The sequence below is a fragment of the Strigops habroptila genome (genome assembly GCF_004027225.2).
Source record: "Strigops habroptila isolate Jane chromosome 13 unlocalized genomic scaffold, bStrHab1.2.pri S16, whole genome shotgun sequence".
NCBI classification, from domain to species: Eukaryota; Metazoa; Chordata; class Aves; order Psittaciformes; family Psittacidae; genus Strigops; species Strigops habroptila.
Window position 1 is genome coordinate 7,593,180 of NW_022651054.1, and position 17,218 is coordinate 7,610,397.

General features: G+C 39.4%; 1 protein-coding gene across 1 annotated transcript in view; it reads left to right on the forward strand.

Annotated features, from left to right (window-relative positions):
• The window catches only part of TRPV3 (transient receptor potential cation channel subfamily V member 3), a 29,596-nt gene that overhangs the window by 776 nt on the left and 11,602 nt on the right, over nt 1-17,218 (forward strand). Inside the window, exons 2-5 of the mRNA XM_030472835.1 lie at nt 10,876-10,998; nt 14,211-14,315; nt 15,930-16,016; nt 16,761-16,918. Of these exons, the coding sequence (XP_030328695.1) occupies nt 10,876-10,998; nt 14,211-14,315; nt 15,930-16,016; nt 16,761-16,918 (473 nt within the window). The remainder of the gene's footprint in view (nt 1-10,875; nt 10,999-14,210; nt 14,316-15,929; nt 16,017-16,760; nt 16,919-17,218) is intronic.

Below are 17,218 nucleotides of genomic sequence, written 5' to 3' on the forward strand. Positions count from 1 at the left end.
AAGCCAAGAGTGTTTAATTGGCATAGAGGAAGACACAAGGAAGGCAATGTCCCTCATTACCAGAAAGGTACAGAAGAGTGGAGTTTAGGGCTGGAAATAGGTAGAGGTTTCTCAAGAGACTTATTTTTGAGGAAAAATTGAAGTAGTTAGCTGTATCTTTGCTAAGCACTGAATAACAGAAAATTGACAAATAGAGGTGATGATTTGCACAATAAAATGGGTTTTAATTAGAATAATGTGTTGAAATTGAAACAGGAAAAACGTATCCTGAAAAGATGATCTTTCTATGGGGCACATATGATGTGTGTCTGCCCAAATAACTCCTTTTGGAAACACTGGAAGTTGCAAACTTCAGCCCACATAAGAAAATACTTTTAGTGCCATCCTGACTGCAGCAGATTTTAGCTCTCTTATTTTGGGGAACCAAAGTATCTGAGGGTTTATTTCAACTGGTAGATGTTCACCTGCAATTTTGCTTCACTTATTTCCCCAGAAGAGTTTGATGGAAAGTGGAGGGGCCCTGCAGGGACTTTATTTTGTTATAGTTAGTGTCTCATACAGTTGATGCAAAGTTTAGGTCTCAGTGTAAGACCTGATAGTGAGTGAATTTTTGTTCCCCTCATATTTCTTACAGGTCTAACCAGATCTTTGGAGGGGGAAGGGGAAAGAATTATTCCCCAGATTTAGATGGATGAGGCAGATAAAAATCTTTTCCTTTTAAACAGGAAAGTTTGATGTTCTTGAAATCAAATGACTGAAGCATTAGTTCCACCTGAAATTATTACCACGTTAAGGTTCCTCCCCAGTTTTGGTGTTCACCCTCCAAACACTACTTGAGTCAACAGTACAGACTTGAGCAAAAAAATGTAGCATATAGGTGGGGCGTGCTTTCTTCACAGTGTGTTCCTCAAGGCATTTTCATGTTGCTTAATTCCCCTGTGCTGCTAAGCATTACCAGAAACTATGCACCACAACTGAAGGTTTACTGAGGGTACAAACTCACACTGAAATCGTTGGAGAACAACCCTGATCTAGTTGGGACAATGAGGCTCAGAACAGCCAAACAAAGTTTGTGCTGGGGAAGACTTCAATGAAGTGTTACATGTTGTTTCATGCAGGAGACACAGCACCCTCAAATACAAGTAAAAAGTGCCTATATCATGGTCTTAAAACTGGTTTTATTTTTTCCTCAAATAGAAGCCTCAAAAGGTTGCAGACCCATGTGAGCCTCCCCCACTGACCCTGCCTAGCCTGTGACCTGTGGCAGCACATGCACACAGGACAGGGACAAGAAGTGCCCAACACCCTACATCTATAGAGTGATGACTGGCAAGGGTCTTCATAGGTTTGCACTGTTACTTTTTGCCTTAGGAGTGGTAGGGGACACTAACAGTAGCACAGTTGCAGGAAAAGACACAGGAAGTGACAGTGTCATTCTTGCCATTGCTTATTTTTATCTTGTGCTTATTTAGTCACCTGTAACTTTGCCAGGAGAAGGGGTGAATATGACCTGAAGCCAAATATTGATGCCACTTCGTAAAGTGGCTTTTTATGGCACTTATTTCAATTTACCCGTGACTGAACCTACCCCTGCATAGGGAAGTGGCCACAGGTGCAAGAATTGGAGAGATTCAGGTGGAAGCAAGCACACAATCAGGTGTAGAAAGAGTATAATAAGGGAGGAAAGGAAGGCAGCTTTGTTTCCTTGGGAAGGGGGGTGTGGGTTGGAGCTGAGGCATAGAATCAGGATTGTCTCTGTGTTGTTCTCTTGGTGTGTGTATTGGAGTAGTCTCAGTGAGCTCTGACTGTGATTCAGCAGGGTGCTGCTATGCTAGGTGTTCCTCAAATGCAGAATGCAAGTGTTCATGTTCCCAAGCTTAGCTGTGGAAAGAAAGACAACAGCAGAGATGGACTGGGCAGTGTCGTGAACATGCCTCATTGCGATAGGCAGGAATCTCAGGGCATCAGCACTGCAGCTGGAGAAAGCTGCTTGAATTGGGTCCAGAAAACATAGTTTGGAGGAGCAGGAAATAATTAGGGTGTCTGGCGATTGGGGAATTTTGGCTGTCCCAAAATTCCCCAATTTTCTTTGGTATTTTTTGCCTGAGCAAAAGAATGAGCTGCATAGTGACATAGTTGCAGGGAATATATTTGTGATGGAGGCTCCAGTAACTCTTCTCTATCCTTTTGTGAATGGGACAGTTCTTTTATGGCAGGAATCTCTGGGGAGTAAAATCTTTGGTCATGTGTGTTATGCAAATGTGCATAACAATATTGCTAAAGAGGCTGACTTGTCCCTGCAGTTTGGACTGTACCAACTGGTAAGTGATATCCCAGTATTTTCCTGGAATGAATTTCGACAGAGCTGTCTCCTGTTAAGTGATAGTCAAATACTTATGGGCTAATTCATTTCTTTGTTGCTCAGCTGCACGAAACAATCTCTTATCTCACAGTTCATGAGCATAATACTGGAATATTTGCAAATGCTATTCAGTTGTCTGGAGGAGTGTGAAAAGCTCTTTGTACGTAGCAGCACGTGTGTAGCAGCACACAGATATGATCCTAGAACAAGTTTAACTTTGGAGGAATGAGGGGAGCATTGTATTGGAGATAATGCTGCTGAAGCTATGCACTTGAAGAATAGTCAGGTGTATGCTGGTTGAATTCTACAAGCTGCAGTCTTTGAATCTGAAAATGTTTCTTAGTCACTTGAGATATAGCACAGTGTGTGTCCAAAAGTGAGCATGGTAAAAACAAACTCATACAGACTCTTGCTGATCTTCAAAGTCCCTTATTTCTCACCCCTTAGAGTAAGAATAGCTAAATAAATAATAGTGAGAAATAGAAAATGTTATTCTAACATAATCTATAAAACAAGAAACCATTTGGTGAAAAGTCAAGTATAATTAATAACAAAGCTTAATTCATCTGCAGAGCTGACTCTGAAACGGGGACATGCTGACATGCACGTTAAAGGAAGATTTTTCAGCTGGGATGAGACTTGGAATATTGTGAAAAGAGAAAAGCAGCCTTTTAAAAGCCATGTGCATCTCTGAATTCGGATAGAATTCTATGCGATTACAGACTTCCATTCTTTTATAGGGAAGAATGAGAGACAGTAACACTAATCCATTAAGCAATAGTTGTTGCATTAGTTTTTCCTTTTAAAGTTTCGGTAAAATGCCTTGTGAAGGCAAGTGCTAAGGATCAAGGTCAATCTGTTGATTTAGGATGGAATAACATGGCTTTTTTTCTGATACAGTATTTTCTGGGAATGTAAGAGATTGGTTTCAAGGGAGACAGCTGACTGCTTATCATAACTGATCGAAAAGAAATCAGTTACATGAAACCTCTCAGTGCTGGGGACTGCAAATCCAGAGTTCAGTATTAGCAAGCAAGCCAGTAAGATCAGGAGAGTTTTGCCTTGCTGCTTGTGGAATGGCTGCAGCATTTACACTCTTAAAACATGAGATTGGCAGCAAAGCACCGTTTCTGAGCCCTCATTGGGGTAGCAAGGTGATCATAGTGTTGTGACTTGCCTATTCTCTCCTGCTTCCTTCCTCCTCTCTATCTGGCTAAAAGTTAGCTGGAAAAACTGGGGGAAAATGATAGTATCTTATCCATTTTATCATACCTTACAGAAGTACATCGTCATGTAGTTTTTCAACATAAACTATACTACTAGCAGCAAATGCAGACATGTTCTTTTAAACTCTTAGTCTCTGTGGGATATCTTGTTGATTCTTCCCACAACAGATCAACAACTCCGACTCCTTTTCCACAGAAACAAAGAGAATTTAAATGTACTTTCTCCACAGTGAAAAATCATGAAAGACTCTAGTGCATGAATTAAACACTATGCTCGGGGGAATTGGGCTGCTACTGGTAGTTGGCATGCACAGTGTTTTAATACTTAAGCTGTGGATTGTTTTTAAGGAGCTTAGGGAGTGGAATGCTGACAATAAGTAATTTACAATTATCCTTGCAGTTACCTGTTAAAATTGCTCTTTAAAGAGTGGCTTTTTCCCCTTAGTGAAAAAACACAAAATTAAATGTAAAACTTGACTAACTTCTAATGCAAGTTTGACTGGGATCATGTCACGTACCAGCGGAACAGAAATGCAGCTCTGTCTCGCTGATGTCAGATGGCAGATCTCCAAATGCTCAATCCCTCCCATCTGGGGTTTCCTTCATCTTGTTCATTTTAGTTTCTAGTGAGTCTAGCACTTGCTAGAAAAACAAAATAATGAATGCCAAATAGGGCTTCTGCTGCTTATTTGTACTCTGCCGACTATTCAAAGCTAATGTTTTCAAGTAATTTTTCACAGGAGATGCATGCCTTGTTACTAATATTCCTGACCTTTATGGCATCTCTGTTAGTAACTGAGGCTGCTGGTAACTGTCGTAAAACTCTATAATGCACGGCCATGATGGAGCCTATTGCAAAACCTTCTATGGCTTCTGAAAAATGCTAGCCTTGTCAGAAATCTCAGGGTGGAGCAGGTCTGGGAACATAAAGGTTAAGCAGGTTAATGATTAAAACTGTAAGAAAATGTTTGCACAGATGTGACTTACTGTAGTTCTGCCTCTCATTTCCTGACTCTTAAGTATGCCCTTAAAAATAGCTCTGTTCAAGCTCACAACACCTATGTGTAGCATGTAAAGTTCTTATCTGTTTTCAGGAAGATTGGCTAGAAACAGTCTGGGCTCATGTTTCCTAAATCGGACAATTGCACAGAAAAGGCCACACTTGGGTTTGGTGAGTCAAGGCTGTCTTCGTAATGGAACAAGAAGCTGTTAACACAGAACAGGCAGGATGAAGTTTAATTCTCATGCATGTGAACTGCTACTGCTTGTACAATCTTCTACACCTTTTCATAGGCAGGTTTGAAACAGGGCTTTGACTCTCTTGCTATAGCTTGTCCCAGTTTTCCTGTTTGGATAACTGCCATTACATTATAAATAGACCACACTGCTAGGTCCTGTATTCTGCTAAACCACACAGATCTGGGTGCTTTCAGATATAGCTACTTTCTGAGTTCAGAGTGCTGCTTGCTGTCAAACTCATTTTCTCTCTTTAGCAAAAGAATTTCTTAAGTGGTTCCTTACTGTGGTTGATATGAGAGTTAAAGCAAGAGTCCTCAAATGCACCTTCACCTAGGTTTAATCTAACTGCCTATTTTCACATTTCCATCCTAAGAGTGACTTCAAATAAACAGTCTCTCACACTTTGTTTTTTGAGAACTAAGCTGATGTTCTCCCAAGCAAGATTAAATGGCAGCGTTCAGTCCTTATTCCATCAAAGCAGCTGACTCTAGCTTATACCATATTATCATAGGCGCAGTCATTTGACAAGATGTGAATAACCTTTCCTGGTACAGGGTTTGGCATATAACATCAGAAATTTGCGTCAGGCAGAGGTGGATGTGTGCACAATCCAATCAGAGGTATCCCCAACGCCAAATCAAACTGGCCTAGGCATGGCCCATTTCACCACACTGCTTGTGGGAAGCTGATTCATTACCAGAAACAGTGTCTGCTCCTGGTATTTCACACAGCAAATTTGAGACAAGTGTAATACCCAGCAGTTCTGTTTTCAAAGGTATCTACTTGATGAACTGGAGGAGTTTACCTGCAGTTTGTAGATACATTTTAAAGCCATATACTTCAGAGTAAAATATCTGGTTCTAGGTCTTAGTATCTTAGGTTATTTTATGTTTTTATTTCCAAATTTTTTATATACCTCCTACCAAATAAAACCCCCAATTTGACTCTTTCTTCCCTTATCTACAGCTGGAGGAAGCTTCCTATGTTTGCTGGCCTATGTAGTTCCCTTTGAACTCTGTTCTGTTAATCAAGTAAAGACCAGCAGCTGTAAGTACATCTTTTAGATCTCACCGCAAAGGCATACAAGTGTTAAACATACATTTCTGGTGATAAGGGAAAGACTATAAAAAGAGCAGCAGAAGTACTGATGGTCACACTTCTGGCATGTCCCAAAAGAGAAGTCTGCATTAGCCATTGCTCAACAGCTCAAAACTAGCAAAGCTGAAAAAATGCCATTCCCTGTAGCTGGCACAGCAAGAAGTAACACCAGTACTGTTTATGGAAACAGGCATGTTCGTATTCTCACCGACCCTGAGGGTATGCATTCATCAGCAACTATTATATATAGGGAAAGATCTAAACACGCCCACCACGTTTCCACTGACATTATCACTGTGCAAGTGTAAGGTTTTCTAAGGCCACTTCTACTTTTTCAAAGTAATAGCAAACAGTTTTGCTTTCTGGAGCACTTAGCATGATCGTTTTCTTGTTTTTCCTTTGCTTTCTGAGTAGTTCCATAGCATATAATAAACTAAGCATGACATAAAGGTATGTAATTTACAACCCAAATGCATGTGCATAACCATTTTCTTTTGAAAACAGTATGTAAACTGCAGAGTAGTGATCGTTTCAGATATTCTACTGCTGCCATTAAGTCATCCATGAGCAACTCAGCTTTAGTAACATTTCAGTGTATAATTATTGCGTGTGTATGTGTCATCCCACTTTGGCAGCTATGAAGTAGAGTTTGTTGTCTAGCAAGTTTCTCTCTGCTCCCTAATTTCAGACGTAGGAAACCCTGTAAGGTGGCAGTCCGCTGGCACTGAACTTATCTGTGCTTTCCAACACCTGAGCAACCCGAATGACTGAAGAAGGGTGGTTTTGCGTTTTTAGGATAGTTTTAAGCTGGAATATAGTTTTACCCATGTGGCACATGAGCTGGTTTGGATGTTGTCGTGGTGTCAGCAGGCCCCTGCTTTGAACTTCATCTGTACAACTCCGAGGCGCTGTGTCTACACTGAAATGCCAGTTTCGTAAGCAGGGTAAGTTCTCTGGGAGCTTCTGTGGGTGTCCGGTGTAGGTGTGATGCTTTTATAGAGAGTGAAATCTTCAAGAAACAAAGACTAAACCTGTCTTTCAAATGGAGAATGCTTTTCTATTGTGCTTGTTTCTGTTTTTTCTAATTTATAATATTTTTCTTGAGCCATGCCATGCTGACTCCTTGGGCATTCAGAAGTGAAGAAAGATAGACCTATTTTTGTTCATATTTGTCGGTCTGTTGTACTGTTACTCTTCCTAATTTCTATGCCAAGGGGGTTCAAAATTTACTATTCTACAAGCAAAACTTAAATAATACATTCCTCTTCCATTGAAAGTTTGTTACTGTAGTGGCTGTTGAAAGTAAAATACCTAGTTTAGTAGAGTAGTTTTTACTTCAACTCAGTAAAATCTCTTAATTTAATTCTGAGATAGGTAGGTAAATCATCTTACAGATGTTTTCCTCAGGGAAAAATTTTGCTTTTCAGAGTCTTCTAAAATTTTTTAGGAGAAACCTTCATAGGAAAGAACAAATTTCTCACCGAGAAGAAAATGACTTTTTGATAGCACCTGATGTGTACTAATGCCCCCCAAATGTTTAAAAATCTTACAGATTTAAGGTATTAAACTCTTTCTATCAAGTGTAAATTTCTGCTGATAGGATTCATATACCATAAATAGTGCACAAAAGTAAAAATGAAGTTTTATCAACTTTCCCCTGGGGGGAGGGGATTTCTTTTTTATGAGCTAGTAAGAATTAGGTCATAGGTGCTGGAAAGCGTCATGGTCTGTGCTGTGGATGTTTGAAGGATCCTGTGAATGAAACAGCTCTTGGTAGTCACTTCCACTCCTCTGCCCCTACAGAAAAGGCTTTTGTCCCAGGATATCACAACTGAGTCTTTCTTTTGACTTGTAGGATTTTCTCGTTAGCCACTTTGCTTACACTGTTATTGAGCTATAAAGCTATAGATATGTATGATTTTTTTTGTTCTCAGATAAGCACGAGTTGAGTCTGTGATAGTGTGTAAAGTGCCACTTGTATAGGAGTTGCTGAGTCAACGCACCATTGCAGTTAAATGCTCTCTTCCCAGCGCACTGGAGGTGAGATACTGAGTCCTCAATGTCCTCAGAATCCCCTTCCAAGTAATTCTTAATACTATAAATCAAGGCAATGCTTTTGTATCACTGCCCACTTCAAATAAGCCAGCTCTCTGGTGACCTCTAAGTAACAATTAACTAATAATGGGAGTAGAAAATAGTTACAACAATAGAAGACACTCCATATCAGGTTACACAAGCTACACTACTTATGAATTGACATTCTTCAGACTGTTGCACTATTTTGCTCTCTATGTCATAGATTATGGAAAATGATAGTGCACTGGAAGATGACAATGAAAGCCCTTGCTAAGTTTTCATGTAAGCATACAATTAATCATGATTAAAAGTGAGAAACAGACGCTACCTCAGCACTGTAGCAAGGAACTTTGACTGTTGTGCCTGCAGTTATTTACTTGTGCAGCCTCCAAGATCTCATCTAAAATAGTCTTTGTAGCTGAGATCACAGAGTCAACTCTATGCGCATTTGAAAGTTGCAGTCCATATATACAGAAGCGAATCTTCCCTCTTTTTCCTTCCCAGATTGTTTCCTTATATCACTGGTGGTTTAGTAGTCCTTCATCATCCAACATAACTTCAATACTATCTTTGACTGTTTTCACCTCTCCTAAACAATGTAGCCTCCTCTGAAGCCACTGCTAAAATCTCTGTGGTGACAACTGGCTGCAGATGGCCCATACAGAAATGTGTTGCTGTATCTGAGCAGCTCCAGCATTGCTCACAAATGAGAGGCTTTTCCCTGTGGCCATTGTGTGCTTCAGAGATTTTAACCTCGGTCTTAATTTTGCCAACTCTTCCTGCTATTCTTTGACCCCTCCAACTTCACACACCTACCTGCTGTGCTCTTCTCGACTTGGCAACTACTTTTGCTAATGCATTTTTTGACCTATTAGTCTGCTTTCAACTATTCTCTTCCTTTAAAGGAACTTCTTTTGTGAAGCTATTTAATGCCCAGCTCCATCGTATTCTAGTCCACTTACATTTGAGTTATATCAAGTAGATGTCAAGACACATTTGTCTCTTCCTCTGGATGGGAAATGTCTTTGCTCATAAACTTCTGTGCATTTTTAAAGTACTTGGTAAGAAGTGAACAGCAGAATTATTTATAAACTAAGCAAGACAACAGTCATTTTTTTAAGCTATGTTAAGATTAAATGTTTATCTGTGTATTCACTGATACAACATGCATCTGAAGACTACATGAATTGCATTTTCAAAGGCATAGATGAACCATTTTCTCCTACCTCAGATATATAATACCCAAGTTTAGTTCTTTTGTGCATTTACTAGAGGGAAAGCTATGGTGTGTTTTGTATGCAAGTATACCAAGTAAGTCATATTTGCCCTTTATAAATTATTTCTGTTAAAGTTGTGGCACGAATTCTTAGGAAATGCATCCAAACTATGCAAATTTCTGAGTTGCACTAATGTGAACATATCTACCAATGGTACAAAACACAATAAGAATTCCTTTTCATGCCTGTTTAAGCCAACCTTTTCAAGATGAGGAGTGCTTCCCAATATTTCACATTTTTATTCCATTCAGTGACAAGAAATGACAGCTGCACCTACATGTGTTTGGGCCCTGTAAATTCTGTTCTCTGTGCCTGGGATCGAAAACTTTCCATACTTAACATTTGCTGTGTATGCATTAATGGATTTTCACTCAAGTATTAGTGTATTTGGTGTGCCTGTCTCCCCTCTCATACCAGGCACCATGTCTTTCGAACACGCTTCACAATCTGCTTTCTGTATCTTGATATTCCCATAATGAGGAAATTCTAGTGCCAAGGCACAATGAGACTCACAGGAGTGAAAGGTTTGTGTGTACATTTGTCACAGTAGGGAAAGTGGAGGTAGAAGGAAAATATGTAGTTCATTTTGTTCAAACTTGCAGGCAAGGGATTTTTATCATTTATCCTTGGGTATGGAGAGAACTCCCCTGATTTCCTTGGGCATGAGTCTGTGACCTCGTAAAACTTACTGTTCTTATATACAAAGAATCTTAAAGTATCCTGAATTCACCTTCTCGCTTTCAAATTATCCTTGGTGGTTTAAAATGATGCCCTAGAGTATTATATTGAGAAACAGGAAGATAGTTACTCATTATTACTTACAGAATTCATTTTGTAGGTGTTTATAAGCAGATAACATGCATTAAGATCCTTCTGTGTTATGTGGTGGTGATCGTTCCCATCCAGTAGTCATGATTTTTTTTCTTTTTCCCTGAAGAAATGCAGAGAAATGTCAGCAGGACACAAGTTCTTGATGTTATCCATGTGATTGTATAGCTCAGCGTAGGCATCGTATTCAGAGACTATCTGTTGCTTCTGCTATTCTAATGCAGTGAATAGCTTTAGGGCTTTTTCTGTGTTCATTACCCGTCACATCTAGAACCTTCCTCCATGCATTGTACCTGTTGCATGGATCTTCCTAGAATTTACCACTTCTCTGAAGTTTTCTTGGATAAGAGCAGACTACTTAGATTAACTGAAAATATGTACCAACTTTAGGGCGGCTTATAAAAGTCATTGTGCTCTTTTTGTTTCTCCAAATAACATATACTATCATTGTGATTGACAGGCTCCCTTCAGTTTAATTTAGGCATGTGGTTGAATGTATGGTTTTCCTGGATTTATGGTATCACTTTTAATGGCACTTTTCTTGTAGTTTAGTGAAGTGATGAATATAACCCTCCAGCCTTGATACAAAATGGTGTCTATGTGCTTAATAACTGAAAAATGAAAAACTTGGTGGTGGGGGGAGAGGGTGGTGGAAATCAAGATTTGTATGCTTACATGTGAAGAGACTGTAAATAGGCAAGTTGGTCTTTCTTTTGGTACTTTCTTTAAATGAACAGGACTTAAGTAACTGTGAATCTATCTACTGCAGAAACATGATTAAAGATAACAACGAAATTATTCCACTAATGGGCAAGAAAACAAATCCATCTGGTATTCCCCCTTCAAACCAGCAAGAGAAAAAGCCAACTGAAAGCACTCCCACAAAGAAAAGGTAATACTAGCTCAGTTTAAACCATTAAAACTCCCTGGTTTATCTCCTTTAGTAAATATTTGCACTGAAATACCACTGACATCTTTATTCATGCTGTATGTATGAATGAGACACCTGATGAACACAAGGTACCTACAAAAATGCATATGCTTGCACTGTTTAGAAGTGAAAAAGTATCCTGGCGAGGCAGACATAGGATATTTTTATCCTAATGGGACAAATATTTACCCCCTAGCCTAGAAACATCAGGATCATGCACTAGTCTTTTAAGTTAGTGTCTCATATCAGCTGAGCTTTTGGCATCCACTCTATATACCTGTATAAGCTTACAAGAATCTGGTCTAATTATGGTAAGTGTTTCAATAGGAGAGAGTAGAGTGATCAAATGGCAGGGTGCACCAGGTTTTATGTAAGAGATGCTGGCCTGAAAAAAGGGAGCATTTCAAACCTAGCCTCACATGGAAATGTGGCAGATTATGGAGAGGTAGAGGTGAATTAAAAAATGAGAATTGGGAGAGCAGGAGGCTTGAAAAATCCTGTCACAAACAAAAACCTGAATTCACTCTATTTTTCATTATTCTGACTAACAAGACTTCTTCATTTTATTTTATAAAATATTCACTTTTATTCATAATTTATGCTAGAGAATTAGTAAAAGGATTAAGGGTTTGTATTTAATATGAATGGGGAAATGTAAGCAGTAATTCATCCCTGATACTGTTGAATTGAAGTCAACTAGGTTACTGTAGAGTGAGGATGAATTTTCATTCATAAGCTTTTCACTCTGTGGCTAATTACTAGCTATTGTGGCACTTTTTGAAACTCTGAAGGCCTAGGCAATTGTGGCTGTTCTGACATTTATAATTCTTAATAATCAGAGGAATCATTTTCCACAGAAATGGTGTCATTAGTTATATGAGACCCCCTGCCTGGGTGGCCTAATTTGTCTTTTTGTCATGAAATTCAAATAGAGAAGCTCTTTGGTTGTATAAAAGGGAGGTGAGGTGTCTGAGCAGCTCACAATACACCCAGTACTGCAAAAAAGGGCGATTCCGTAGAAGAACGTGTAGTTCTAACAAATACTGGCAAACACTACTCTTCAATTACTGAAGCTTGTATCTCACATTCAGTTTTGTGGCATCAGTAACAATAACCTTGGAGGTTTTTCCCATCTCTTAACCAAGAGCTCAGGGTGTGGCCCACAACATTCTTGTGATATAAGGAATGAAGATCACGTGAATTTTAATGCAGAGGTTTAACGTGTTCTATTAATTACATGTTTCTCTGCTGCTGTACTTCTGTTGCCTCAAAATGCTTCCTTCTACTGTGCCACTAAGCAGCTACTGCACTTCCATGGGTGGCATTTCTCACCTAAAAAAATGTATTGCCAATATGCACTTTCTCAGAAAACAACAACTTCCCCTTCTTTAAGGCCCTGGTATTTGGGGGGAATAACAGTATATAATTAAGTACAGGAAAACCAACAGGCAGGCTGGGAGGAGTGCTGCCAATGTTGTCAGAGCCTGATTGTGGGCAATGTTCCCGAGAGTGTGCACCATGGCCACGTAAGCACTTTGGTATTTGTTGGCAATTGTCCACCTGCTTTGCACGGTGGCTTTGTTGGGGTTTTTTTTCCCCATGGTATCCCCAGATAACCCACATGCCAGGATAGGGGTAGGTATGACAGCCTTCAAGACTGGGCCCACGTCACAGCTGCTGTACATCTTTTGGATGGCAAAATCTTCAGCACAAACACACTGTTGGGAGAGCAAGAGCTGCTCTTAGACATCAGCCTGTAGTGCATGATACCTTCCTGGTGCTGAGCTGAGGGCAGGTGAGATGGTCCAGCAAAATCTAGAGCTTGGCACTTCTGGCTTTATGGAGGTTCACTGCAGCCTCCAACAGATGTTTGCCTGTTGGGAGAGCCCTTGCGCTTCATGGTCAGGGAATGCAAAAAAGCAGGATGAAACCATGTTTTTTTCACTCCTCCTTAAGTGTCTTTGCCAAATCCAGACCCCGGTGAAACAACAGTGATTTGGCACAAGGGGATGGCAATGGTCCTGCTTCTGTCTCAGTTTTTCCTGTGCTCTGAAGAGCACCCCTTCCCTAGGTAATTTCAGGGGGACATTCTTGCTAACCAGAAGTTGCATTTTACTTGCTGACTGCTTAGAATACATTCACAGGCACATCTCAGATGTTAAAAAGTCATAAGTTTAAACAACTATACACAGTGAATTAACACTTGGATCACCAAGCCATTTGAAAATGAGATGAACTAGGGCCATTGTATCTACTTAAAATAGTATGATCTCAACAGGTTGTTCAGTAGTGTCCTAGCAATATACTACATTTTAGCATCAGTATGTATACTTTAATTCAGTGGGATTCTTTGGGAAAGATGCAGGTAAAAAAAAAAATACCCTATGGATTGAACCATAAATATTAGGTGAACTGGAAACATTTTCCAGGGGACTTCTGGAATATTTAAGAAATGTAAGACATTTCTGAACAGTAGGCCATGTGGGAGGTGCCACATCCACCACTGAAACTCCTGCCTTTGTGAATTTAGCCATGTTTTAATGAGATCTGGTAATACCAAGCCATTGATTTTGCCTCTCAACTCTTCAGGCTTTTAAAGGGTGAAATCTTCCTATTCTTCTTGTGTTCCCTTTTCTGTGTTTTTTAAAATTTCATTTATTTTTCCTATATATAGTTGAATATCATGCACTGACTGGCAGGATTACACATTCAGTCCTGGATGGTGGAAATGCCTGATGTCATTTAACATGTGACCTTTCAAACGTTCTGACTTAATGATTATCACTGTTGATGGGTTTGAAATGCTCCATCCTGATGGCTCCTGATGGCTGGAGTAACAGGAACTAAAATGCAGTAGATTAAAAAGCATCTGTGTGTGTGTCTGTTCAAGAAATATCTGGTTTGCACAGAAGTTGGATGCAAGGCTGTTTTAAGGCTGCTGGGGCAACTGCTTAGACATGTCGGGATCTGATGCCATGTGTTCTAAAAATATCTTGGGGTCTTTTGCCCATCTGCTAGCATGAAAGTGCTGGGCACAGTGTGGGAGGTTGGGATTCCCCAGGGGGAAAATAGATAAGCCTCTGTTCCAGTGTCTTATTAGGTATAATGCCAGAAAATATAAACTGAGCTTGCTTTCTTTACTAATACTTTCTTAAATGCACTCTGTTCTACAGTTCACATTTTTTTCTGGAGATTGATGGTTTTGAAAGCAATGCAACTCCAAATAATACATCTCCCCCTGTGTTTTCAAAACCAATGGATTCAAATATTCGTCCATGGTAAGTTATAGATGCATATGCAATAGTCATACTGCACTTGTATCTATTTTCTTTTCAGCAGCTATTCTTTATTTCTCCTTAGACTTCAGAGCTAAAATTTCATATGGCTTTTTTTTTTAGCTTTTGGTCACTTCCAAGACAGAACTCCATTGGAGGTCAGTTGTTGCTAGATGATTTATCTTTGAGTTTATCTGCTGCTGTCGTCTACACTCAATAAATCAGGCCTCAGATTTGAATAAATTTAAACTATTAGTTTTTCTTTTTTTTTTATCTTAACCCTATTTATGATATATAAGGTTGAGCTCCATGCACCCATTTGTGTATTTTCTACTGTGTAAAGACCACAGCTTAGTTTAGCAAACCCTATTCCCAGCTGTGTGCTGACATCTTCTTGCTATTGCTCATTAACAATCAAACAACATGAAGATGCTGAGTTTGAGATATTTAAAGGCAGCCATTTATGTTGAATGAATAGAGAAAAATGACTGGGAAGAATACACTTAAGGTTATAAAATGTGTGAGGCACTAACAACCAATAATTATGAATAAGGGAAATAGGCATCAAATATAGCATAAGCCTGGAATGGCCAAATGTTTGTGTGTCTGATGGATGTCTGGTCAGCCTTTTGGAATTAGCTGACAGTCTTATTTTGGTTTCAGAGGAGAGGTACGCAGATTTCTTCCTCTCATTCAGACACAGACCTGCACAAGACACACATGCACTTTTGTCACTAGATTCCTTACGGTTTTCTTGCAGAGAAGTGATAGACTGAATAAGAATGGGCTCTGAGCTACCAGCTTGATTTCAAAAGGAAGGGAGTATCTGCAGAGCAATGCTGAGTCCTTGTGTTAATATCTCTCTTGTCAATAACTGATAGTTCAGGCTCCCTAAGTTATTAACCTGAGGTAGTTCATCAAATCTAAACCTTATAGAAAACAAAAATACAAGTAAGGAAAATTATAATAAATTAATTTTTAAGTCAGATCTGCTTTTAGGGATGTCTGGAAATTATGTACAGCAATTACAAAATACAAATGCCACTGAAATCCTTTAAATTTATTACCTGAATATGTATTTAGGGCCCAGTCCTCAATTTCTTTTAGATGAAGCTTCCATTCATGTCAGCTGCAAAGTGCTCTCGAGTTGCCTACAGTGTACTGCATAGTAAATCTTCAGGTAAATCGCTTTCATTGTGTGCTTGCAACCGATGCACTATTTAGCACTTAGTTCATGGCAGGTAACAAATTAAGCACGTAAAAAGGAAAGCTTCAAGCATGTAGGATGATACATAAAAAGCAACAATCATTTAAAAAAAAAAAGGGGGGGGGGGGGGAACTTCCCAGAGTTTCAGGATCTGTAATGAAATAACACAGTAAAGCACAAGCCAGGTTGCTTTCCTAAAATACAATAAAATCCTGTGGGCCTCTTCATTTTTACCACTCACTTCAAAATTCACAGGGGAGATGAAATGATGTAATTATGAAGCACAAATTAGACTGATTTCAGGTTTACTGTAGATTCTGCTTTCTAGTATTGACTGATTCTTCATGCAATTTGCCAAAATGTCTTCCAGTATCTTCCTAACTTGGCACTTGTTTTTCTGTTTTCTGTAGTGCATCTGGAAATGGGGAAGATATGGATTCCCCACAGTCTCTTCAGGATGATGCAACTGAATATAGTCCTAATGTAGACAGCTGTTGGTGAGTGGAGACATGAAGTATTTTCTTAGTACATTTTCAGTGGATTAAGCCTATGATACGGTAGATATTACCTATTTTGCCTGTCATGCTTTATAAGTAAGGTCACGTGTGCATGCATTTCTGATTCTTCAATAATTAAATTTTGAAATAAACAACTCTAACCTCTGCTCTTCTCTAATCTCATAAATAGTGTGAGGATTCTTCATATATAATGTCTGCTTCTTAGATGACAACATAGGACCTAAACACCAAATACAACTAGGCATGAGCTAGGAGTATTTCTGATTGGGGGAAAAATATTAAATCACTTTTATTCCAGAATAACGTATGATCAGGAAAGTTGTTTAAGAAGATGTGATGTTAAAAAGTATCTTCTGCTGTGAGTGGGATGGGTGCAGCTCGAGTGCAGCATCAGCCAATGAGTCAGTGGAGTGGATGGATCAGAGAAGCAGAGAAGTATTTCTTAGCCTTTGTTTTAGAAGAATGGATAAACTGGGAAAAGATGGAAAAGAAAGTACTGGACAAATGTATATTCTTATTATAAACCCCCTCTCAATAGCCACTTATCTGCAAATAAGCAATCTGCAGAAACATTCTGAGATCCATGCCAAGATATATACGGAAGCAGGGCAAGTTTATGTAGTCTGGGGCAAGTAATTGTATTTCTTTTTCCTCTTATGTAGAAATGAGAACAAAACACAGTAAATTGAATCATCGATTTAATTATTATTTCTTATAATTCAGTGCTAACATGTCACAAGGACCTGAGCAGACCAGTGCCCGGAAGAAGCTGAAAAAATACATATTTCGGGCAGTATCTGAGGGAAATATTGAAGAACTGCGAAGTCTGCTCACTGAGCTGAAGGAACGATCAAATGCCTGTATGAACATGACTGTGCCAGGTGAGCTGTGGAGTTACCTGGAGAAGGTTGTTAGCTCTTCTGGCAGCATGTGTGGAGTCTAAAACATATGTCACATTTCCTATTTCAAAATGAAAGCTTAAGATATTCAATCAGCCACCCCCTTGCTGCCTCTAAGGCAACACTGGAGAGTATTTATCTCCTTCTTATGATACACGGAGGATCTGTCTGCACTGTGTGCCCACAGCCATACCACAGCTAGTCTTTTGCAGCATGAGACTCAAAGCTGATGTCTCTATCCAAACTGCAGTATAGACAGGGCATGCAATGTGTCAGCATGGC